Source organism: Cinclus cinclus, chromosome 1 (assembly GCF_963662255.1).
Source record: "Cinclus cinclus chromosome 1, bCinCin1.1, whole genome shotgun sequence".
NCBI classification, from domain to species: domain Eukaryota; kingdom Metazoa; phylum Chordata; class Aves; order Passeriformes; family Cinclidae; genus Cinclus; species Cinclus cinclus.
The window spans coordinates 4839714-4866246 of NC_085046.1; the positions used below are offsets into that span (position 1 = coordinate 4839714).

General features: G+C 36.1%; 1 protein-coding gene across 1 annotated transcript in view; it reads left to right on the forward strand.

The window, feature by feature from the left end:
• LOC134051513 (sodium channel protein type 5 subunit alpha-like) overlaps positions 1 to 18585 on the forward strand; it is a 29214-nt gene extending 10629 nt beyond the window's left edge. Inside the window, 15 exon segments of the mRNA XM_062505304.1 lie at positions 2147 to 2249; positions 2613 to 2842; positions 2963 to 3115; positions 3412 to 3765; positions 4496 to 4945; positions 6782 to 6896; positions 7572 to 7726; positions 9486 to 9699; positions 11146 to 11234; positions 11373 to 11627; positions 12532 to 12585; positions 12845 to 12986; positions 14940 to 15040; positions 15831 to 16095; positions 17441 to 18585. Coding sequence (XP_062361288.1) covers positions 2147 to 2249; positions 2613 to 2842; positions 2963 to 3115; positions 3412 to 3765; positions 4496 to 4945; positions 6782 to 6896; positions 7572 to 7726; positions 9486 to 9699; positions 11146 to 11234; positions 11373 to 11627; positions 12532 to 12585; positions 12845 to 12986; positions 14940 to 15040; positions 15831 to 16095; positions 17441 to 18585 — 3825 coding nt within the window.
• Positions 18586 to 26533: the final 7948 nt, after the last annotated feature.

Here is a 26533-nt window from a genome sequence, read left to right on the forward strand (position 1 = left end):
GGCATATAATCTCAGCTAAAATTTATTAAATTCTCATTCTGACAGTCATCATGGTCAGAATTTCTTCTGAAGTCTATAATCCTAGTTATAATAAATTATATATTTGAGCTGAAGGAATCCAAATCACGCACGTGGCAGCAACTGCCACCTCTCATCTCCTTTAGTAAAGCATTTGTTTCTTGTAGTGTCATTAATGTTTCCTCTGCTATGTTAAGAATATAATTCAATTTTGTGACCTAGTTTGGTTTTGCTGCACTTAAAGGAAGTCCCAGCGTGTGGTAGTCTTTTCTTGTACCTATTCAGAAAAAAAAGGGTGTCTTTTCTCAATAGGTGTAATATCTTCTGTAAGTATAAAAAATATTTTTTTTATGGCTGATTATTCCTATTTAACTTTATTCTTTGAAGTCTGTGACTTTGTTGCAGGAGATGTATGAGACAGAAGATACATTTGGATTATTTACTAGACCTTAATTCAGCAAGGCTACAAAGTCTGCAGAGATGGATGCCAAATGCAATTTGGATTTTTATATCTCAGAAATAACATCCTCAGACCTTTCCAAGGTCCCTTCCCTTTTCTGTATCCAGGGAATGACAAAGTTCTGAATATCTCTAGGAAAACCTAAAGCATGATCCAGGCACTGTGAGCTGCTCCAATGTAGATTTTACCTTTAGTCAAGCATAGTCTGCAACAAACCTGGCACTTTTTCCATGTTATGACAACTACTGGTAGTACAAGCTCTTCTGCATCTGAGGACTCCTCAAACAGCGTCCTCTCTACTTTCATCATAAAAGGAGGCTAAAGGTGCTAAGTCAAAGAGAAAAGCATATTGGGTAGAAGCTTTTTTGGCAGGATAGAATGAGTTTATGAACAATATTTCTGTAGTGCACATCCCTATTTTAAATCCCAATTTGTCAGAGGACTTCTCACCCTTAGTTATTTCCTTCAGCTAAAGATCAATGAGTAACCAGTTCAGGGTGGGTGAAAAAAACAACTCTGAAGGCTCCTTAAAAGCTGTGAATTTCAGCAAGAGGACTGAGAACTTTAGTCAGGCTGGCACACAAATTATTTGGAGCTTCTGTTTTCTGAGACACCAAATCTTTGAGAAAAGAATGAAAGAGTGACTTGCACTGGCCATGATTAGAATAGTCTAGCTGAGCCTTTTGGATTCAAAAAAAAAAAAAAACAGAGGGGAAAATGAGAATTTTAGCACTGCATTGTAAATTCATTTTATAGGTCTGTTCTCTGACAGTTCTATCAGCTAAGTTTTGCTTTGATTTTCCTTAAAATATCAGAGTGACAAAGAGAAATAAATATTATGAAACCTTTAAGACCAAGGATATCAGTTTCTTTCCCTGAATAACAGTTTTACAGAATATGTTAATAAAAATCATATTATCATAAGAGTTTGAGGTAACATTATGATATATTTTTATTCCTTTATCCTTCCCAAAATAGAAAATTATGCAAATCCAGCTGTGCTGAGAGGGAATACTAAGGTACAATGCACTGTGATGTGGTCAGTCTGTCCACTCCCAGTCTGTCAAGATCCTTGTCATCTGGTAGTTCTGAAATGAAAAGAAAATGAGTCCCATTCCTGATTTTAGTTAGTTCAATATTTGTTAGATCTTGATAGGATTAATAGGTCCAAAACCCTCATTAATTTGTATTAACTATGTGACTATTTTTCACATTAATACATGATTATTTATTAATAATCAGTAATTAATATAGTTTAGTCAATTAATAAAATAGTTTAGTCAAGCTGGTGGTCAGTGTTCTTTTTGTCTGTTGTTTTTATCAGCCATTGGAAAGATAGATTGATTCTTTTCCCTTACCCCCATTAATATTTCTATACCTTTTTTATAATGGCATTTAAGTGCTATTGAAATATCTTCTGAAAGATAATATGTCTTGAAGTATTGTACTGGTTTTGATGAAATGTCCTTTGCCTTCAAACGCCTGATTTTTTTTTTAAGGTTCTTTCAGCAAGTTAAAGCTCCACTATAATGTGTATTTGAAAAGGCATATTTATCTCATGCTGGATATAATTTTTGTATTGCAATTTGTATTGTAATATTTGTATTGTAATTAGTCTATCTTCATATTCTCCTGTTATATTTTCTTCTGCTGTCTTTCTAACCCAAGAGGCAGATCCTGCTGTCCTATGAGGTGTCAATGGATGCTATCAATGATCCTGTCCGAAGACAGAGGTTAATGAGTGCAGCCACAATTCTTACAGATAATTCAAGTAAGTCATTCTTTCCTCTTTCTCCTGTGCTGATTGTGTAACTTGACCTGAGAGAACAAACTGTCACAAACAGCATTATTTTAAAAGCCATTAGGGGAAATCATGCTGCCAAATGTAAATTGCAGTAAAATAAATATTCCCTTATCTCATGTAACTCGCAATAACCAAAGGTAAATTTTACCTGACCTTTGTTAGTCTGTGATTAGTTTGTCCAGAATGAACTAAACAATTTTTTTTCAATGATGTAGTTCTGCTCATGTGAGATTGACTTTTCAATCTTTTCAAATAATGTCTTTTTCTTCATTCTGTGATATTCTGCAAAGGATTATTCATCTATCACTTTCCCTCTTTGTCTGCCACCAGGCAAAAAACTGAACTGTCCTACATTTTGGAAAAATTTCCCTCAAAAGTATCTAATTTGGAATTGTTGTCCATTCTGGAGAGCAGTCAAAGAGAAGATGAAATTGTTAATTTTGAATCCATTTGTTGATCTCTTAATCATGGTTTGCATTATCCTGAATACCTTATTCCTGGCTATGGAGTACCCTGGCATGGACCCACATTACCAACAACTGATTTCTCTAAGTGACCAGGTAAGTTAGGTCTATGTTAGGGTGAAAATGGAGTAATAACCCTGTATTTATACTCCCCTCCCCTAAGGAGACAGACTTTTTTTGGTGACTTTTTTTTGGATTTCATTTTTGTCTTTCCAGGTCTTCACCCTGATTTTTACTATAGAAATGATCTTGAAAATCATTGCTCTAGATCCATATTACTATTTCCAGCAAAAGTGGAATGTTTTTGATAGCGTGGTTGTTTTAATTGGCCTAGCGAGCTTTGGAACAAATCTGTCACCTTTCAGGCTGGTAATTATTTATTTAAAAAAAATTAAAAGAACTTGTGTTGTATAGTGAAATACCCACAGATTATTTTACTGATGAATATGTTAAATCTGTTTTCATTATTGGTAAGTAGTAAGACAACACGAGCTTTTAATTGGAGTGACTTTAATTGCATCAAAACAATTAAAATGCTTTCTTTGGGGAAAAATAGTGATATTACTGCAGTAAAGATGTCATGGTAAATATGGGGTCTGGCTTTCATGTGTGCTGTGCTATCTAGGCTGTTTTTAATTATTTTTTCTCTTATGTTTTATTTACAGCTCAGGATCTTCAAATTGGCAAAGTCCTGGCCAGCCTTAAATACTCTTATGAAAATAATTCTACACTCATTTGGTGCGCTCAGTAACCTCACTCTGGTTTTGGCAATCACTGTATTTATTTTTGCTGTAGTAGGAGTGCAGATTTTGGGTAGTGATTATGACACAAAATCCTGTAAAATAAGCCCCAGTGGCAAATTACGCTGGCATATGATAGATTTTAGTCATTCAGTCCTGATTATATTCCGAATATTATGTGGAGAATGGATTGAAACTATGTGGGAATGCATGGAAGTGGCTGGAAAAAAGAAATGTCTTGTCATTTTCTTGCTCGTCCTGGTGCTAGGAAACCTGGTGGTGAGTTTCAAGTGAATTTTCAATCCCTACTGAATGCATCCTGTTACGTTTTTCTTTGGAGGCAAACTTTACTGTTTGAAAAGTATTCACTTTATTCTCTTTTCTGGGTGTCACTTGACACAGGGTTTTATTCTGTCTCCTTTTTTTGCCTTTTCTCTTTTTTCTTCTTTTTCTCTTGCAAGACACAGAAGCAAAATAAAATTATTCCTTTTAGCCAGAGTATAGAAGTGCAGAGATTATCATAATTTGGTGTGAGATGTCTTCATCTTTTGTGTTGATGGGACCAACCAAACTCTTGTGTGCTTTAAATGCTTAACACATTGCCCTTGTGTTATCAAAAGTTTACAGAACCCAGATTTTTGGGTTTATACTAGATCTAATGTAAATTTACAGGCAGACAAAATCTTTTTCATCTGCTTGTTTTATTGGTCTATTCCAAGTCCTTTTTGATGGTGATGGAATTAAAATTCATTTTTGCCTGCTGTTTTTCTCCATGTCTGCCTCCTCATACACTATGGGCATCAAAGCATGTGAAAATATATTTGATATACCCAAACTCTCACTTCTTTTTTCTCCTGCCATTCCTTCCAGAAGGAGCCATATCATGCTATAACAATATTTCAGCATAATAGTAAATAATTTCATTGTAGTGGTTAATGAAATCAAGTTTGAGGGTCTCTGAAGTATCTTTCCTGCTAGCAATAGTGTCTCCAACTTACTTTATTTTAAGGTGCTCAACCTGTTCATTGCTTTGCTGCTGAGTTCGTTCAACGGCAGCCCAGAGGGAGAAGAGGAGCCTGGAGAAGGGACTAAATACCAGGTTGCCATTGCACAGATTCAGAAGAGCCTGAAGGCTGTGAAAGACAGAATTTGGGATCACTGCTGCAAAAGAATGAGAGGAAGCCTCAGAAGAACAGACAAAAAGAAGACTTTGGCAGAAGTTTCTGGGAAAAGCACAGAGGTTACTGATTATGCTATGACAGATATCAGAAAGCAGATAGACAACAGCTGCTTTGACATAGAGCGTTGCCACATGGAAGAGAGCTCCTCACTAGCAAGGAAATATGAAGAAATTTTGACCAGCCACAGTACCTGTGTTAGCATTACAGCAGCAGAGGCTTACACCAACAAAGGTGATGATAGGCACATTTTGCACACAGCTGTAGAATACAGAAAACAGGTAAGAAATATTGATATTTGGAAAATTATTGTGACTTGCTTGTGTAAATACAATCTCAAAGACTCAACAGTAAATATCCTTTCTGTCATTTCTGCAATTTTACTTCCTTTGTTCTTCTAGTACAAAGGCTACGAAATTGTCTTGGTTTTTCAATATGTTGAATATTCACTTTTTCATCATTCTCCTCAATGTCACCCAAAATTCTGCTTTTGACTGTTCTGCTTCCATTTATTACTGTCAATCGATTAACAAAGTTCAATCATGACAGCCTTTGTTTCTTTTTGTCTCCTTTGCCTTACAACTTTGCAGGCCTCTTGTGTTGATTATATGTTGCTTTTCAGTTGCATGGAATCCAAAGGGAATGTAAACAAAAGCTACGCCTTAAAGAAGAAATTCTTAGTGTTTTTTGTTTTGTTTTGATTTAATCATGTGTTCACCTCCATGGTATTTTTCACTCCCCTTTATATCTCTTGATTTTGTTGTGTTGGGCAGGATAAAACTCAAGTCTTTCTGTGTGTGAGCGAGACATTTTTACTGCCATGACAACTGTACAGAGGCATTTAGGGACGTTGGAGATATTTCAGGGGTCTGTCACATCCACACAGGATTGTCAAATATGGCACAGGAGCTACAGGAACTCTTTTCAAGGAATCCCAGAATTTTTAGGGTTGGAGGGATCTCTTTTTGAATGGATTAGCACATGGTTAGTGTCTAGGTGGACTGCCAGGATCCATTTTGTATGGTTTTGGTCATATTAGGAAGCATTATCAGTGCAGTATCTTTGGACAAATTCTCAAAGAAGCAAAAATTGATGCTCACCTTAGAATCAATCATCTGTGGCTCTTTCCATCTGTGGCTCTATCTCTTCGATATCTTGTCCATAAGCAATTAATTCCCTGCTGCAATGAACCCGGGTATTTCTTGGAATTTGTCATGTCAAAAGGACTGAAGACTGATTCTGATCACTTAGATCTTCTGCCTATAACTGGAAGCATCATTCATTTACAAGCCTTTTAGGAAAACCATTTAATGATTTATAAAAAGAAAAACTTGCTAGTGAAAGATTCTCTGCTTGCGGCAGAAGGGGTGAAACTACATGATCTTTAAGGCCCTTTCCAAACCAAACACCCGAATCATTCTGTGATTATATGAGTCTAAACTTTGTGGATGTTTTTACATTCTGTTAAATAACTTTGCCTTTCAAGAATGACTGTCAGGAAAACAATTTAAGTGGAAAATCAACTGATTTTCATCATTTCATACAGGGAGACAAATTAGGACATAGAGAACAGTGGCAGAATTCACACAGCTTCAATCAGAGTTCTGGGACTTCTGAAACTCTAAATCTTTTCACAGTAACACACCCTAAGAAAGAGCAAAAAGAGGTAATTATAAGTTTTATCATTTTGTGGAATTTGCTGGGCCTTCCCCTCTTTAAGCCTTTTGAGACATGATTTGTATCTCTAAAAATGGATTGGCCTGAAGAAATCAGAGTTTTCTCTAAAACTGTAGCATAATATAATCTTTTCTAAACATTTCCCTTCCTGGAAGTCAACTGTAGATAACTAAAAGAAACCAAGAAACTTGTAAAAATAAAGTGACGGCAACAAAAAAGTAGGGATTGGCTTTTTCTGTCCTATTATTTATAATTTATGTTGGTGGTTCAGCAACATTAAGATAATTAATACACTGCAAATTTCTTTTGGAGAGGGAGGTATAATTCTCATTTATTATTTTATTTATTAATATATAGTTACAATTCTCATTTATTTTAGATCTGTTAACAATATCAATGAAAAGCAAATAAATTCTTTTCTTCCTCCTTCTCCTCTGCAGAAATACCATGCTGTTCGTAGCTTTTCTGAAGCCAGCACTGTGGATCCAGTTGCTCTTCTGGAGATATTGTCCCAGACTAAAAACTCAGAGCTGCCTAAGGACTGCTTTGTAGAATGTAGGAATTTTTTTGTTTTGTTTTTTTTTTTTTTTTAATTGCACTAATGCCAAATGAACCAGTGTTGAAAAGTATCCATTTAGAGCATGTCCAAATTAGCAGGAACTGTTTGTCTGCTCACCCCAGTGTGGATATCTACCTTTGATCACCTGAACTTCTCCTTAGACTCTGTTGACTCTCATGGTTCAATCCTGCTGCCTTTACAGATTACTGAAGAATGTTTCTGGCACAGGGCAGTGAACAGAGTCCAGATATAATGTCTCTGCAGTGCAATAAAGTGAAATAATCAGTAAAAACCAATAATTCACTGACACGTTAGTAAGGTAATACCTCTTTTCAAAATTAAAAAAAAAAAAAAGACAAAAAAATGCAGAAAATAAACACATTTTTAGGTAGAAGTAAAGGCTTCTTTTGTGCCCACATACCTTTCTGCAGAAGGACACAAAAAGATATCTGTTATTCCACGTATGCATTGTTTTATTAAGAGACATTATTTTGGCATAAAAATTTTGTCTTTTCTTTAGATTCAGATAATTTCAACAACAGCATCACCTCATAGATAAAAGATCACATTCTTCCTATAATATGTAAAAGCCTTCTTTAGATGTTTTATACTTTTTAAATCCGTGTCTCAACATTTTCCATTGCACCAATATGCTGTTTCTCTCTTTTCAGGTTGTGTTGAGTGTTTCCCATGTTGTGTAGTGGATATCACAAAGTTTCCAGGCAGAATCTGGTGGAACTTTAGAAAAACCTGCTACAGAATTGTTAACCATAGCGGGTTTGAATATTTTATGGTTTTTATGATTGTATTGAGCAGTGCAGCACTGGTAAATTTAATTTAATTTCTCCACTTTTTTATTAGTTCATGTCAGTAAAGGAATGGTATTGAGTTGGTTTCTTCTACTGTGACATTCCTTTCCCCAGGGAGAGACAAGAGTGCAATAAATGTAACCCTTAGAAGTTATAATGCTTTTCTCTACTTGGATAAGATATTTAAATAGATGTATGTAAATATATGGAATCAGAGGTCTTTATTGAACATAGTTCTTCACACTTTTGTGTTAATTACAAGGCTAAACCAGAGTCTGAAATTACTTAGGAAAGCTTGAAAAAAATAGTAGCACTTCTAAATTTGTTAAGCAAACTAACTACTCAGTAGAAATGTAGATTGAAAATCATCCAAACATTACGATCAGAAGCTAAAAGTGAAGGTGGATGTAGATTGGTAGGTGAGGTAATATTTCATTGCTGCTCTGATCATGTCCATTTCTACTGAAGAATAAGGGAAGAATTGCTTTACTTGAAAATATATTCACTAGGATGAAGTTACAAGAAAGTAACTTGTTAAATAAAATATTATATAATGCAGAAGGAATATAACAAAATAGTCTGAAGGTGATCTATGCGGTAGATTTCAGAATTTCCAGCTAAATTCAGTTCTGTGCACGTTACATTCAGGTTGTTCCCTGAACCATAGATTTGAACTGTCTGCTTTAAAATTCTCTTGACAAAACCTGGAGGGAAACTCCTCGGGATTCCACTGGGGGCTCCTCTGTGTTCATGGGGAATCAAACTGAAGTAGGGAAGGAAACTGAATTATTTTTAATGTCTTGTTGAACAAAAAGTTAGTTGGTACCCAGGTGCAAAATAATAAAACAATAACAATTTCTTGTCATCAAAGATGTTTTGCAGTGTTGAGAACCTTCCCATTTCTAAGATACACTTGTCCTCTTGCAAAAAGGGACTTGCTCATTTTTTACTTGTTTATAAAGTTTACTGATATGAAATTTTCTGAATGAGTATGAATGAGCACTGGATCATCACACATGTCCATGGCTTGAAGTGAAATTAAATGAAATATTGATCACAGAAAGAATGCTCAGAAAAGCAGGACAGAAATGGATGAAAAGAAAATTACAGACATTGCCAAAGGCTCAGTGAGGAAATAACGCAAGGTGTTAAAAGGAATTGGGAATATATTTGAAATATTAAAAAAAAATAAACTATCAAGGCAGCAAATATTTTAAACATGAGCAAACACTGATGTGAACGACAACAATCAGTGAAGCATTTTCCTAAAACCTCAAGGTCAAGGTTTAGGTGAAAAAACATGCAGCTTGAGGAATGAGCAGTTCCAGATAAGGTGTTTGTCCTGTTTTTCCATGTCTGTATTACAACTCTTCAGATGACTCAAAATGACTCATTTGGGAGGTCAGAGTTTGACAGACACTGGGTAATGTATTCAATTCAGGCTTTTTTGTGAAGAATTTTAGACCAACGCCTTCAAAATTATCAACTACCTTGGGAAGCCAACATTTTTTAGTACCAATTGACCCTCGCCAGACATTTTTTTGAAGTGTTGAACACCAAAACCTGAAAGTATGAGATTTTTCAGTCAATGTGAAAATGAGTTTGTATTTGTTTTAAAATTTAGTCTTTTACTTTTAAAAATAAAAATAAGTGGTGGTTGCCCATAATTTAATATGACATGGTTATACTAAGTCAAACTGTATACTCTTGTGCAATTCAAAAATAATCTTCCATAGAACTATTGACCTGTTTTAAAACTGAATTCTGAAATTCCAGGCATTTGAAGATATTCACCTGCAGAAGAGGCAAAAAGTGAAAATTATCCTAGATTATGCTGATAAAATATTTACCTACACCTTTTTTATGGAGATGCTTCTGAAATGGATAGCTTTTGGTTTGCACAGTTATTTCACAAATTCTTGGTGTTTGCTTGACTTTATCATTGTGTGTGTAAGTATTATACTCAGCTTGTCATACATTTTAATTTTTGATATTTTCTATCTAGAGAACTACCTGTAAATTCTGATTATGGATTAATACAAGTGTAAAAGACAGTTTCCAAAAGCTGAAAAACCTTCAATCCAAAAGAGGCCTTAGGACTTTAAATGGAAATTGTCAGCAATAATCAAGAAGTTGCTGAAGAAAATTTTATTAGGTAGAGCCATTACTGAGGACTATGATGACTCTAAAAACTTTTTTAATTGAAGAGAGAGTTCAGTTAGTCATCAGAAATAAAATTGAAATAAATTGATTAAGACAGTAGAAAATGCAAAGCTACTGACATTTCTGGACTAGATGATCTTAAAGACTCCTTCCAACCCAATCCAAATCTGTGATTTTGGAATTTAGAAACAGAGAAAATGAAAGAGTTCCTTCTTCAAATAAGAAATTTACATGGTAAAGACAGTTGAAAAGCATGGTTGGAAAAATCATTTACCAGGGAATTAAAGATAAGAAAGTATCTTTTGCTTTGCACAGCCCTAAAGAGAAATGCTGGAATCACCAAGAGTGAGATAAGTGCAATGTTCAATACATATATATTTGCTCTGAATATAGAAAATGTTAAATATTATAATCTTGCTGTATAAAAATGAAACATTTTTCTTGTCAACATCACACTGGAACTATTCTGGAGTTAAATATTTTAAAATAAGGTTGCTTAAACTGCTAACTTGTAACATCAGAGTAGCTTTTGATAGACTCAGGATAGTCAGCATGGAAAGCTGTGAAGTATTAGGAAATTTCAACAAAAAGATCTAATATTATGACTATTAGTAAAGAATGCTTGAGCAGTTACAGTTTTCCAATGTAAATAGCAGTCCCAAACAGAGGGTAAGCATGGAAATGCCCAGTGACTGAACAGTGAGGCAGCAAATTCAAACAGGAAGGAAGAGACAAATCATGCACAGTAAAAAACCTAATTCTTGAAGTTATTTTTAATGTATTCATTTCTCTCTTAGAAATATCTAAAATGAACCAGATATCATTAAAAAAATGCACATCCTTATCCTCAGTTATGATAACAAATTCCTGTATACACTTTTGAGAATAACTGTGTAGAAAATGGGAGTATTTTATTTGAATAAACCTTTCTGGTCTGGTAGTGTATGGAAGTATCATAGTTACCAATTTGATTGTTATACTAGTATTAAACAAAATTATATTAAATCTTTAAAAAGAAATGAAATTAGAATTAATGCCTTTTTTTATATGTGTTAGAAAAGAATGAAGTAAAAGTATATTGTGATAACTTTGAATGTGTGTTTCCTTAATTTGACTTAGTGGTGAAATATACTGTAACTTTCATCTTAGGATTGTCTACTAATATAAATAAAATAAAATTTTGTATGCCACTTAATGATCCCAATTCCAATTTAATGAACACAGCTGTCCTTTGTTTCCTGGGGACTAAATTCTGTTTCTGAAGATTCATCACCTTGTTCCTCTGGGACCAGCCTGAAATCTCTCAGAACTTTAAGAGCACTGAGGCCTCTACGAGCTTTGTCAAGATTTGAAGGGATAAAGGTAAAGATATTGGAGGTCTGGGTTTTTATATGGATGAGAATTTTCAATAGATACAGAAGATGAAAAAAATCAGTGGCTTTCTGGGAAAAGTGACCTATTGGATGCAAATAATGAATTCTTTTCATTCATTTCATCCAGGTTGTTGTGAATGCACTCTTTGGTGCCATCCCCTCGATCTTCAACGTTCTGCTCGTCTGTGTTGTCTTTTGGCTCCTCTTTAATGTTCTAGGAGTCAAATGGCTTGGAAGCAGATTTTGGAAATGCACACTCAAAAAAGGAAGTATTGATCTCATTAATGACAGAAATGATTGCATTTCCCACAATGGGACATGGACAAATAGTGCTGTAAATTTTGACAATGTTGGCATGGGATACTTGGCTCTTCTCCAAGTGGTAAGTTCTATAGAAATGTGCTCATTTTTGTTTTCCTCAAGGAATGGGTTGAGCAGCCCAACCAAGGCACACCGCTATGCTTCTGTTTATCTCACTGAAACTGGGGATTTTTGAGTTTCCATGAATATTTTCCTTATCCATGAGCTGCTCAGTTTCTCCTGAAAAGCACTTGGGCATATGCAGCCTTTTGTTAAAATCAAGAACTCTGTTTCACAGCTTTTCAATTTCGTTTTATATTTAAATTAATAAAATATTAACAAACTAAGCCTGAAATAGTCTGCCTGTTATTGTATTTAAAGTTATTCTTGTTTTGTCTGGTTCAGTGTGCATAAGAAAGAAAACTCATGGACCAATTTATTTAGAATTCTATGTCTTCTTTTGTTGTAAAAGTCCTGAAGTGTTGGGTTGCTAATTCAATGAGTTCCATAATGCCACAACAAAGAAGAGAAAGGCATTTTTTAAGAGTCTCTGGTATCCCTGTATCTTTTCTACATGAAATTCTTTGCTCTGGATCCTCCAAAATGTTCTATGATGGATAAAAATTGTAGGATGGAACTGTCTGCTATTTTGTTAGAAATTGTTTTTATCCTTTTCAGTTATATTTGCTAGCTAAGCTGAAACTTTTAATGTTCTTTTTTTTTTGTTTTGTTTTTTACAAAAATTTAAATTTAACAAGAGTTAGCATTAAAGCACATTTGAAATGAATCGTGACTTTTTTTTTTTCTTTTCAGGATATTTTTTTTCCCCTGCAATAAACTCCAGTGAATCATACTTCCAAGCATATCTTAGAATTGATGCATATTTTTATAGCATACTTCTCATTTTTTTCCACAACTATTAACACATTTATATTAGCAGTAGCTATTTTTTTCTTAGTTATAATAAACAATGCATTTTCTTTCAGGCAACTTTTAAAGGTTGGATGGATATTATGTATGCAGCAGTGGATTCACGTGAGGTATGTGACTGAAATAAAATTTTAGAGCAGGTTTTGGCTTTGTTTTTCATTATTCTTACAAACAGTAACAAGATACAGCAAAGACAGTTGTTCTACTTGTACATTTAGATAAAGGTTTAAATGTGCAGAAATAATTTATCCCTCATAGCCCTTTATGATCTCATAAAAAGATCTGCAATAATAAATTGGAAATTATAAAGATGAGATTATCTATTTTTTACCAATATTATTTTTCTGGTTTGATATATTTTTTCGACAGATCGATCAACAGCCAAAATTTGAAGCACGCTTACGCATGTATACGTTCTTTGTGGTTTTCATTATTTTTGGATCTTTCTTCATGCTGAACCTTTTCATTGGAGTGGTTATCAGCAATTTTAACCAGCAAAGGAAAAAGATAAGTATTACATGTGCCAACCCATGGTCTCCTGTAATCCAAATTTGATTAATTGAATGCTGGTTTGACATCTAGAGTTCTAACGTTTTGAAATAAGTATTTGACTAGATAAATTTAAAATAATAACATTTTCAAACAAAGATTTGAAAACAGGAATCCTCTCTCCCTCAAGGCTTTTACCTGTGAGTTCTATTTTCCTGCTAAGTCCTGAATTTGTTCTAAGTAGAGGACAAGGAAGAAGGAGTGAGTAACTTTAGAAATGAGAAGTCAAAAAAGCTGCGTAGACTTTGCCACAGGAGAGTGAAATTCTTTTCTTCTTAAATCTGAAGATTTGCTTTAGGGAAGAGAACAACCCTTTTTGCTGAGAGTAAACACCTAACAAATGTGAGCAGGGTAATCAGTCATGGAAAAAACAGTCATGGAAGGAGTAACCTCTGCTTTCCTGGTTAAGAACCTTGAGAAGGTCCTGTCAATCAGAACTTCTAAAACTAGCTACACTACACTTCAAAAAGTCCTTCATCCACAAAATAAAGCTACAGATTAATTTAGTCAGATTTTAAAAAAATTCTGCATTGAGGTCCATGCCATGACCCCAGGAAGAGGCTGTGTAGTAACTTAAAGGCTGCTTAAAGCCCATGAAGCAATGACTGCTTCCACTTTTCTCCTTATAGTTGTTATATTCCCTGTTCTTCTTAGTCAGGAAGAAATGGAAAGCAAAATCTTAGAATGGAAAATGCAGCAAAGAAAAGCAACAGTCATCCCTCCCTGGAATACTTCACCTTTCTTGTGCCAAGCTTATTTATCTATTGAGTTCTGTCATTTAAGGGATTAAAGAATCCAGAATATCGACAGAAATTGTGTCAATTAATCCACTTGGAAGTCTTACAACAAATAAGCATCTTGCTAATTGAAAAAACTCCAGAAAAGCAGACCCCAACAGGAGGTTTACAGTTTCAAGGTACCCATTTGGAAGACAGAATCCCTGTTGGAATAATTTATCATTTCCATAGCTGACTTGTACACCATGTGTCAAAGCATTACTGAACATTAAAGAGAAAGATAGAAATAAAACCCACAAGAAATTTTTCTGTTCTCTGAATTTGGACAGGGAAAGGATGTGTAGGGATTGAGCATCAGCAGTCCACTGTGAGAATTTCCTTTTATAACAAAGTCCCAGTTACAATAATCCCAATAGATAAAAAGGTTAAGTAGATTATAAATTATAAGATTGAACATTTGCTAGAAGTTTATGTGGATGTAAAACCTTTTTTCTTTTCTTAGTACATGCTGTAACTACATGCTGACATTTTTATTTTTAATTTTTCTCTTTCATTTCTTTTCTGCCTCTTTGGGCTTTTCACTGAGATTCCATGTAGTGAAGTTAAATGGAATTTTCAGAGGTTTTGCTGGAGTGACTCCAATTGCAGAGGCCCTCCTAAGCATTGTTATGTGTTTGTTGTACAAAATGCTGATCACTCAATGCTTTTATGATGAGTGATTTCTGATTACTGGGTTCCAAGTGATTGCTCAGTACTACAGGTGGTGTGGATGGTAATAAGAAATTCATTGCCAGAAACCCCCCCAGAACTTGGTCTCAAAATGCTTATTCATCATCCTCTATTTACTTGCTAGTCCATGTTCTTCTGCTTCTACCTTTCCCAAAAATACAAAATATTCTACTTCTCGATGCATCTTATGTAATTTGAAAATAGGAAATAGGTCTGCAAAACTTCAGAAAGGTTCTCACACTTGAGGGAACTGACTTGGGATCACTGCCTGGACTTGACTTTCATGATCAACCCAGATCAGGGGGAAAAGGAGAAATGGTGAAGATATATTTGGTTTCTGTGCTCTCTTAGGTCTCACTCATGACAACTGTAACTTACTGTCTTTAACATAAATTTGTTGGTATTTATTAGACTTCATCTGAACAGCAACATTCTTCCTCTTTACTTAGGTGGGAAAGATCTATTTTTGACTGAGGAACAGAAAAAGTACTATAATGCTCTTAAAAAACTTGGATCCAAGAAACCCCAAAAACCCATCCCAAGACCATCGGTGAGACCACCTTAAGAAGAACATGACAGAGGATATAAAGATGATGATATTTAAACTCAGTAGCCAGGCATTGGGAAATAACTTTGCATTACAGCCTCATCTTCCTCAGTCAATACAGTATTTCAATTTTACTCTCTCTTGTTTAAAAATTCCATCCAATGCAGTCATCTTTGAGGGTATTAATTAAGGAAGTTTACAACCTTTTATCACCTACTCAAATGTACAAACTTTTAAAACCAGTTCATATTAAGTATTTGATATTCATAACATGGTCTTGGTTATTTAAGTTGCATGATGTTGCTTCTGGAACTAAATTAGATTATTGCAGGTGAAAATGAATAGAGAGCAGTACATGCCCCATGGCTGTTATTTGCTTTTAAATAATCTTATGCTTTATTTCTTACATTTTCTTAAATTTAATTCCGGGCCTGGCTTTTCACAGTAACTACTCAGAGTTTTTCCTGCTTATGACATTTTAATTAAAATTGCTTATCCTAAAATATCGGCCTCAATAAGTATTTCTATTAAAAGAGCAATCACAATGTACTCTGAATGTTTTCCTGCTATAAATCTTTTCCTAGGCCAATGTGCTTGCATGATGCCTGAAAATACTGAAAGTACAGTGAGTTTTCTTCAAGGGTCTAAAGAAATCACCTCAAAAATGCTTCTAGTAGCTTGTTGTTAATTTATGTTATCTTAAATTCCTTTTCTAAGCACAAATCACTGATTAATATTTGAATGCAGGCTGGGTGTCAGAAGTGGCATTAAATAGTTCTCATTCTCTCCACAGAATGCATTCTTAGGATGGCTGTTTGACATCGTATCTCACAAAGCTTTTGAAATTACCATTGTGATTTTCATCTTTCTAAACATGATTGTTATGATGGCAGAAAACAACCAGAAAGCCACCAAGGATGTTCTTAACAAAATCAACTATTTTTTTGTGGCTGTATTCACTGCAGAATGTGTCATGAAAATACTGGCTTTAAGGCACTACTACTTTGGAAGCTGCTGGAACATGTTTGATTTCAGTGTTGTGGTCCTTTCAATAGTGAGTAAGTATCAATCATTAGGTCAGGTAATGTGTCTTACCAATATTTAGCCAAATTCCAGTTTTAAGTAACCACCTACATATATCTGATAAGCAAATTCCAGATCCATTGTACTTTTTCAAGCTATCTGCTAAGTTATTACTTAGATTACTTCCAAAAGGATGCATTTTTGTTTTTCCTTGTATTGTTGCACAGTACAAAAAGGTAAATGGAGTTTTCAAATTTTTTAAGTATGATTTTTATTGAGGAAATAATATAATATTAATTCAGTAACACATCTTTAAAGTTATTGCACTTAAACTGTTATCTAACATTTTATGCTTTCAATTTACACATTGTCATGTTAACTGTTTTCACTGAGAAAGAAAATTCAGGTTAAAGATACATTTGCATTGCAAATGGGGATTAATTTAATTTTCCAGGACTTCCTCTAAAGAAAGCAGAGCCCAATTGCAGATTTGGAAAACTCAGGAAAATTTGGTTGCTCAACACCATTCTAAATGTGGACCACTATTTGCAACTGAAAAAAAAAAAAATTAAAACTGTCATGGTTTTTTGTTGGTTTTTTTTTTTGGCTCTTTAAATAAGACTAGACGCTGATCATTTTCTCTGCAAAAGGTCATATACAGCTCTAGTTTCACATAAAGTTTATTTTGTCTCTTCTTCCTACTCAGGCACAGGTCATATCATATAATAAAGGATGGGAAAGAAAAGCTGCTCTGTTCTCTGCTTCTTGCCTATGCCTTTTACCATCCTGTACAACCCAGAAAAATTATGACTTTTTAACTCCTCTGTTTGCAATCATTTACATTGCTACTGTGTCATTACTCTGATAGTTGGATCATAGAATGAGGAGTTATGGGGGAATAAACACTGGGAGACATTTTTCCTTTATTTTCTTCTTGTTTTTCTCTGATCTCATTTGAGTGCCAAGCATTAGTCAAAGTCTCACATTTAAGCTCAGGCCTGCAGAAGAAGCAGCACTCAGCCAATGGCTCAGAGAGAGTCCCAGAGCTTCCAGCGCAGGACCTGAATGGATTTAAAAGGATTTTTTAGGTACTTGAGCAATGAATGCATAAATTCACTCCCCAAACTAGAGAAACTTAGAAGAGCACAGCTTCCAAACTATGCAGAAATCTTGATGGCTCTTTAATATTGAAAGATATTACAATTTTTCTTTCTTACCTAAGCTTTTATCTGAGCAGTTTCAGAATCGATGATGTTTCTGTTGAGAGCAGTGTAATATGATAGTGTTACTTCTGACACCTAAAGCACAGAATAGAACAAAACAGACATTAATTTGATTATCTTGACTTCACAACATTTTGTTTTCTTTTTCCTTTCAAAGGTCTTGGACTTTCTGAAGTATTTAGATCTTTTTTCTCCCCTACGGTTTTGAGAACTCTTCGTTTGGTGCGAATTGGCCGAATCCTGAGACTGGTTCACAAGGCCAAAAGAATTCATACTCTTCTTTTTGCATTGCTGATGTCTCTTCCTGCACTGGTCAACATTGGCCTTTTGCTTTTCCTGATTATGTTCATTTATGCCATCGTGGGCATGGCAAACTTTGCCTGTCTCCGCTTGGAGGGTGGGATTGATGACATTTTCAACTTCCAAACGTTTTGTGGTAGTATTCTCTGCCTCTTCCAAATTACCACATCAGCTGGCTGGGATAGTCTTCTGGCCCCTGTGCTAAAAGGACCTGATACATGTGCTCCCCAATTAAATGTAACAGGGACAGAGAAAAATAATTGCATTCATAAGGGCTTTGGTATTTTATATTTTGTAAGCTATGTCATTATATCATTTCTCATTGTTATAAATATGTACATAGCTGTCATTTTAGAGAACTTCAGTGTTGCCACTGAGGAAAGCACAGATCCTCTTTGTGAGGATGACTTTGATATGTTTTATGAGACGTGGGGAAAGTTTGACCCTCTGGCAACACAGTTCATAGATTATTCTGCTCTTTCAGACTTTGCAGATGCACTGGCGTACCCCTTGCGCATCCCCAAGCCTAATAAAATCCAGCTCATATCCATGGACATCCCTATAGTTAGTGGAGATAAAATCCACTACTTGGATATCTTGCTGGCTTTCACTAAAAGAGTCTTGGGAGAATCTGGAGATTTGGAGAGTCTTGAATTAAACATGGAGGAAAAGATTGCAGCTAGCAATCCATCTAAAAGTTGTTACAGCCCAATTTCTTCGACTCTCAAAAGAAAACAAGAGGAAGTGTCAGCTCTTATTATTCAAAGGGCCTTCAGGAGGTATTTGAGACAACGTTCTCTTGAAAATATATCCTTATACCATTGTAAACATAACAGTGTTGTCTTTGAACGAGAAATACAGGACAAGTCAAGTCTTCTTGAATCACTGCTTAATGAAAATCATGGTAGGAAGAGAGATAAAGTACGTCCTGCTTCTTCCATATCCCTCCCTTTATTTTATGATGGCTTTGCTCAGGCAGACAGTGATAAGCTTGACACATGAGGTTGCCCCTGGCTGCAGCATTTCCAATTAAACCTATGTCACATTTTCAGATGGAGACCATATTTTGATCCCACAAATACTCTGAATTTAGAATAATAGTGGCAGCCTTCAAGTATTGTAATTGTTCAGATTTGCAAATGCTTCTTAAGGGAATTAAGATTTGAACAACTATGTCATAAATATTAGAGGAAAATCAAACCATGGATTTTTTTTTTTCCTTAACTACTGAAGTTGGTGAGTTAATTTTTTCAGCTGTCATTTTTATATTAGTTCATGTGTTTACAGAAGGAGTCTGTAAAAGATCAGTTTTAAGCACTTATTTATAAAAAAACACAAGGATATAGAATAAGGTATATGTCTTTAGGGAGAACCAAAATTTCCAAACAGGCTTTATTGTTGCAAAATTAAGTAATTACTGCATTCTGTAAGAGAACGCACTCAAGACACTTGCATATAATCAGTCTCTAATTTTAATGTTTTTGGTACCATCCTCCTCCTAATGTCTTTGAATAGATTTAATTATGCCTAAGAATTTTTGTGGTGTCTACACAAACACCTAAAGGGATTTAACAGATCATCCTCAATTGCCTGTGCCTAAAAGTTGTACGTAATTTATTCTTTGTATCGTTCAGTGTATGAAAATTGTCATAATCGTAATCAAAATCGAAGAATGTTGTGCAAGAAATATTGTTCCCAGAAAAGAATAATTGTACATACAATTCCATCATTATACTTTATCCCTAGAGACCACTACTTAGTCATCTGAAAAGAGGTTAATTGTGTACCTTGTGAGATAACATTTATTACAGAAAATATTTATTTCATTGATTCTGAAAATAAATGTATGAACCATGTGTAACAATATTTTACTGGGTTTTTTTTTTTTCAATTTGGAATATGACTGGTTTAGATTCTTCAATAAAGACTTCAGATGCTTAGCATGTTTTTGTCTGTTTTCTAAGAAGTATCTTCTGTTTCATTTATTACAAGACATAATCTATTATTGAGCGGTAGAACTAAAGTAATATAATTTTCCAAAACTAGCACAAGAAAACTGAAAATATTTTGCTGCTCACAGGGATTCAGAAAATTTGGAGGCCAAGAATAACAAGAGCAATAAGGTCATTTTTACTGTCATTTACCTGGTTAAAGACTATTAAAATAGGACAGGTTTAGACAAAACTAAACTATTTTCAGGACAAATAAAGGCACAGACAAGTGAAGAGTTAAAGAGCTTGGCTACAGTAGATTTATAGATTTATATGGTCAAGAATTGACCTTATCTATATTTATTGATGGTGATGAGTATATTTACTGATTTCTCTATATGACCAAATAAATATATTTATTACGGTCAAACATTGGAACAGTCTCCCCAGGGAAGTGGTGGAGTCCCTGTCCCTGGAAACGTTCCAAAAACGAGTGGATGTGCCACTTGGTGCTATGGTTTAGTGGTCATGGAGGTGTTCAATCAAAGGGTGGACTTATTTGGGGGTCTTTTCCAACCTTAATGATTCTATGATTACTTTCAGAAGCAGCTTCTGTTCATTAAAAAAAGAAAAATAAAATAATAAAGAGGTCTGCAGAGCTCTTGGGAGAACTCAGGGGTCAGCAGCCCTGGGCAGTGGGATGCAGAGGTACCAGGTGGATCAGTCTCCTGCCCAGCCTGGATTGTGTCATGCCCAGTGATGCTGGTCAGATGAAACTATAAATTTTATTCCGTGTGAGCTGGGATGAGCTCTGGAATGAAGCGACAGCTTTTGTTCAACGATCAGGCTCCATTAGATGGCAGCATTTACTGTGGTTTAGGATGTGGCCAGTGGAAAAAGATGAAACTCTTCAGCACAGAGATACTAAATGAATTCGAAATTGCTCAGAAGAAAAGTGTGACAAGTCTCTTTTTTCCTGTCCTGGGCTTTCAAGTTAGCCACAGGTTTCAGTAAGTGCTTGTTTGCTGACTGTTCTGGTGTCTGATGGACCTTAATGATTGTGAAAAGAAATAAAATTGTTCTCCTGTACTTGGACTTTCTGGAAGGGTAGTTCAAGTATTTGTCTGTAGCACTGTAAGAGGAAATGTTTCATAGAGAAGAGGTAAGACTGCTTTGTTCTTGCATATTGGGAAAGAAGGGAAGATTGAAAAGCCATGTAAGAGAATTTTAAACATTAATCACTCTGATCTTTGCAATTAAAAATATTTGTTTGAATGCAACACCAGGTTCTTTGTCCATACCTATAAATACTTCAAAGATGAACACTTTATTTCCATTACAGGGGCAGAAATTTTGGACAAAATCACACCTGGCATGAGCACATCCTTAGTGATTATGCCACCTCTGCAAGATACAAAACCACCTGAATTCACCACGGGGCTAATTTAAAAGTCTAACTAATTCTTCAGTACTGCTTAAGCATTAAAATTACCATAGCAGACTGTTGCAGGGTTGGAAGGAGAATGGTGATATGCATCTGTTGCATCTTCTTCCTGCTGGATTTGTCCAAAAGTTCAGCTCCTGAAGCAATGTAGAGTTTCTTTATTAAGTCTGTAAATGGTGATAAGTCAAAGCAGTGAATAGGTGGGAGCTTTTGACAATTCTGTTAATCTGGAGCTGTGAATTTCTCCAGGTAAAACTGCCTGGATTTATGTGAACTCTGTGAGAAACTCAGGAATGCTTGGAACACAGAGGAAAAATATTCCTTTCTGCTTGTGAATTTTGATGCTTAAATCAGAGAACAACAGAAACAAAGGAATATTGGATCCCTCCAGTCAGGAATGACTGTGAATGCAGAGCTCCCAGTACAAACCAGCACTGCCTCCTTAGTGGTGGTGCAGATCTCTATTTTACATTTCCATGTGTCACTGTTCCTGTGTAGAAATAGAATGAAACAGACCCCTGGGAAATAAGGGGTTTTCCTACTTTTGTGGTAGCACTGTATCCCTCAGAGCAGGCTGCCCAGAGGTTTTGTGAAAATTGTCCTTTTACTTTCTGGAGTTCCTCAGTTACTTCTCACCTTGGAATGTTTGCACTATCCACTGTTTCCTCAGGACTCAAAAGAGACCCCATGTGTAAATAAGTTATTTGAAAATAAATAACCTCTAGTGAAAGGTTCTCTGCCCTGGGGGAATGGCAGGGAGGTGGGAACTGGATGATCTTTAAACTCCCTTTCAACCCAAATCATTCTGTGACTCTGTGAAAGGTACCAGAAAGAGAATCTCATAATTTCATTTTATCCCTGAACCTACCAGAGCTACCCGACAAGTGTGTCACTGAGCTAAACCCTCTCTCAACAAGAGAAATCCTCGCAAGTTAGGTGGTACAGGAAGACATCCCAAAATATGCTTTTATAATTCATGTTTAGGGTGAATATTCCCATAAGAAGAGCACACCAAACAACCTGAGCAGCTTCAGGCAGAGGTCAGAGCTATGGTGAGAAGTGGTGGAGAAGAGATCTGTTGGTTGGGACCAAGTAGAACAAATCATTCAATATTTATGGTAAAAGGTTCAAAGATGCAGGAACCGTGTTTAAATACTTTCATTAGCTACCACCAGCTAAAATCAAGCCTGACAGCAGCCACGTGCTTTTCAAACTTAAATATTATGACTAAATAGACACTTCAGTCAACAACTGGGAGTCGATCAATTGGTACTGTTTTGGATGTGTACTTCTAGTCTCTAGACTAGGGAAAATTAACAAAAGATTTGTCACCTGCCCACCCCCAGAAACTAAACTGAGTCTTCTGTGACTTCTCCAACATCATGTCGGATTTCTTTCTGCAAGTTTCTTCAGTACTCTCGTCCATTAAATATATTTGGATGAAGCTACTGAGTGGTGTCAGAGCTGAATGTGGTGGCACAAGTTTTGAGTCTTTGCTTTGCCAGTTCCAGGGAAAATATGTGAAGGCATCAACTTAGTAAGTGGTTTTATTGATCTGCAGAGACTTCTGAAAGAGCAGTAGATATGTTTTGGCAGCTTCTCAGGGAAATATAGCTGTTTGGGCAAATCTGTTGCAGTTTTCTGCTTTGTGGTTCCATGGAGTTAAGGTAAGACAGGCCAAGCTGATTTTAATTATAGTCATTAACTTCCTGCAAAGCTGTTTGCGTTCTGGGTAGATTGAGAGCAATTGCAGTTTCCTCTCCAGTTTCCAGGGAAGTTGGGTTTATGCAGAAGCATTCCAAAGTTAGATATCCATGGGTTAGATTTAAGACAACAACCACGCTACCTTGGTGCCCAAGCACTGGGTGGAATTTGTCCCCAGGGACAATTTAAAGTGGTCACCAGAAAGAGCAGCTCTAAGTTTTCTTTTATATATTCATACCTTTATTGAAATGAAGAGGGTAGAACTGGAGGTAGTATTTTAGTAATGCTACCAGTCTCAGCAGTCTCTGCAGAATATATGAGCAAAGATTTCATACCTTTATTCCAATTATATTTTTTTTCTACTTGTGGCTGAAATAATAACACAGACATGATGAGGCAAATAAAAAGCCATCCTTGTGTCCTTTACTCAGTATATTTTTTGCTGCTGCTACCAGTGAAGCCTGTAACTGCTGCAGCCAGAAATCTGTGTTTGCATGATACATTCTCCAACATCTGTGCACAGAAATTCACCAAAATATTTCCAGCTGTTTCTGCCCCCCCCACCCCATCCTGAACAGAGTGTATGGAAAAATTCTCCCCCTTTCAGTGAGATAACAGTAAGCTTCAATAAAAACAGCAGCAACAGGATTCCACCACAGCATCTTTGAGAATGGCATTTCCTTCCTAAACATACATGGTGCCCATCACTCATTTATCAGGCTCTCTGACAGCCCATTCAATAAAACATTTGTGCTTATGTCCATTCTGTCCATTCCACTTATCTTCAGCTTCCTCCTATAAATTGTTTTTCTGCCAGCTCTGCATGAGGCAGATGATCCCATGGCTGCCAGGACATTAAATATGATAAGTGGAAGTTAATGTCCCTTACTTTCCTAAACGGGGGGTTCACCCCTTAACAAACAACCAATAATACAGACCCCAAAAATCCAGATAAGAAAGAGAGAATTAATGGAAAAGATTGGGTAAAATCATTGCAAGCTGCACATTCTAATACACCTGGGAATCCACCAACAAGAGGGCAATGGAGCTCACAAGCACTTGTATTGCGATTGGAATCTTATGTTGCTGTATTTTTCTAAGTGTAACCTTATATTTGTATTGTGATTTTGCCATAAATGAGTGTTTTAGGTTGCTCAAAGAATCACTGGCAGGTTCAATATGAAAGTGAAAGCGTGATGAAGTTCATTAGCAAGGTTCACTCTACTACTTATTAGGTGGTTAAAGCACACAGAGAAAAAAAAAAACAACTAAAATCAATACGTCTAAAACTAAAATCAACCTAAAATTACCTGTGTGGAGGCTGGGGATGGAAAAAGACCAATGCTGGGAAAGCATAAGGATTAAAAGGAATAAAAGAAATCCCATTGAGTCACAAGGTTTACAGTGGATCATCCTGCCAAACTTAGCCCGGGACTTCACCAACAGTTTAGGCCTAAAGGTTTTAACAATATTTGAATATATCCGGGTTTAATTAACAACATAACTTAATCAATTTACCGAAAGGTTTCATAGAATTTGCTCTAAGCTCTCCAGTAACTCGCTCACAGGCCTACTCAGGACTCTAATGAATCCAAGAGAGCAGCATTCCTGCCACATTTGCTGTGCAATAGTCACACTCACACACACGAGCCCAAAGGAGCCTACAAGGTGAAAATTTCCACTGGGGTTCAGTGAAGTCCTCAGGACAGACGTCTTTGCATTTTGTCAGTGGATGAATTGTTGAGCCTTAAGCAGTGGCAGAGTCAGCCCAGGTCCCATCATCAGCTTTGAGCAGTGATGCTCTGAGCACAGCAGCCTCGAGAGCTCCACAGTCTCCCCACTCAGAGGGGGATTCTGGTCCCAGCCCTCTGGGACCTGCAGAGCTCCAAGGGTCTCACTTTGGACTGCTGCTTACAGGCTTGAGAAGGTTTGCCTTCAGTCATAATGACTTTCTGTCCTGGACAAAATTTGTCCAGGTAACTTTCTTTGAAAGTTCAATAACAAACATGGTGTTCCACTTGGCCGTTTTCCAGGCAAGATAAGTTTTTTTTGTTGGTTAAAAAGCAGGAGCTCATTAGACAGCCTGAGTTCCTGGGAGCCTGCCACTGCCCCTGATAAGCTCAGCCCAGGAGCTGCTCATCAAAGCTGAGGTCTAACAAGCATTTCTGAGATCTTAGTGCAGCCTGAGGGAGTGGGAGGGAAAGCAATCCTACCACCACAGATTTCAGCATATTATGTATCATTCAGCTGAATCAAAATCCTATGTAAAATCAAATATATTGAAATAAATAAATTTGACATTAAACATCTCATGCTCCGTGCTTGGAACAGCTGAAAGAATCTGCTTGGATTATTGGACTCTGAGAACTAGACATGGCTGTTCTTCTTCCTGAAATTATCCAGGGTCAAGAATACAAATGAGCAAACATCTAGGGAAAAGCTTTTCTATTTGTTAAAGATGGGGTAATGATAAAAGCAAAAATTATTATTTTAGAACCCTTTTCCTCTTCTCAATGCTTATAGAAACAGTGGCAACAACCATCTTCATTTAAGGTTTTAAATTTTGTATGTTTACCTATGTACACAGAAACAGGTATTTTAATTGCAGTGCAATTAAATTAACTTCATAATATTTCATAGCAAGCCATGAATAATATATAAGAAGTAAATTGAAATCTGTCTCCATATTTCCACGTTTGGTGATGTGAATTAATGGGTTTGAATGCCACACTCAGCTGTAGTAAAGGGAAAACAACGGGCTGGGTTGGCAGAGGCTTTCATTTCCAGGTGCCACCTCATTGTCCCACTCATCTCATGCCAGTGCTCAGTGCCCAGTGGGCCCTTCCTCACTGGAAAATGCACATTTTCAAACCTGGCTTTGTGGCCATTGCTTCCACAGTGCCCATTTCTCATGGATTAAAGCAGAGGATCACTGTAAATGGCTGAGGAGTAATTGGCATTTTCTCACAAAACACTTCCTGGTTTTCTGAAGGTGATTTAGTAAACCTGCTTCTCTGCACAGCCAAATGTTATTCCATCCTGCTTTTGTCTAATTCCATTTTACTATGGAGTGGAAAAGCATAGAGGAATTTACTGGGTTTATAAGGCTGATGGCCTTTTCCTGATGCCAGTTCTGCTAAATTCAAAGTTGAATTTTCAAGTTCTTTACTCCAGTAGAGAGGAAAGGTTTTGACTGGCCTCAGACTCCAGGCAGCAAAGCAAATCCCCAGGAATCTTGTAAAGTCTGCCCTTCCCAAACATTTAAGAATCACATGATTATATATCATATACCCCGTGTGCATGTACCCCAAAAAATGAGTGTAGAGTCCTAAAGTTGCCCAGTGCTGTAAGGGAAAAGTGGGAACATGCTTGCATGTTCCCATAAATCCCAATAATTCTGAAATTTTTTTGGATGTAATGAAACCCAGCTATGAAGACCATACCTTTAGCTCTTGCTTGAATTTTAAACCAAAGACTACTGATGGCCCCAGCATCCCACAAATAAGAATTTTTATGCACCAACAGTGTACCAACATATCTGTAACGATTCCAATGAACCCTTTTCATGTGTGTGTGTGTGTGTGAAAAACACCAGATTACCAGATTTTGCTATCTTAAAAAGTAATCCCTGATACACCAGCTCTGGTATTGTGAACTCATGAATTTTTGCAAAGGAAAAGTTCCTTTATGCCAAAAGCCAACCTCCCACCCAGAGAAAAAGAAAGTGGATCAAGTTTCAGCAGATCTGAGTAGGCTCAGTAACTGAGTGGGATGTTCTGTGAAGCTCATGGTTAAATACAAGCTTTTCCTTTTCCTTTTCCTTTTCCTTTTCCTTTTCCTTCCTTAATTTCTTTACATTTTATGTGTTGTA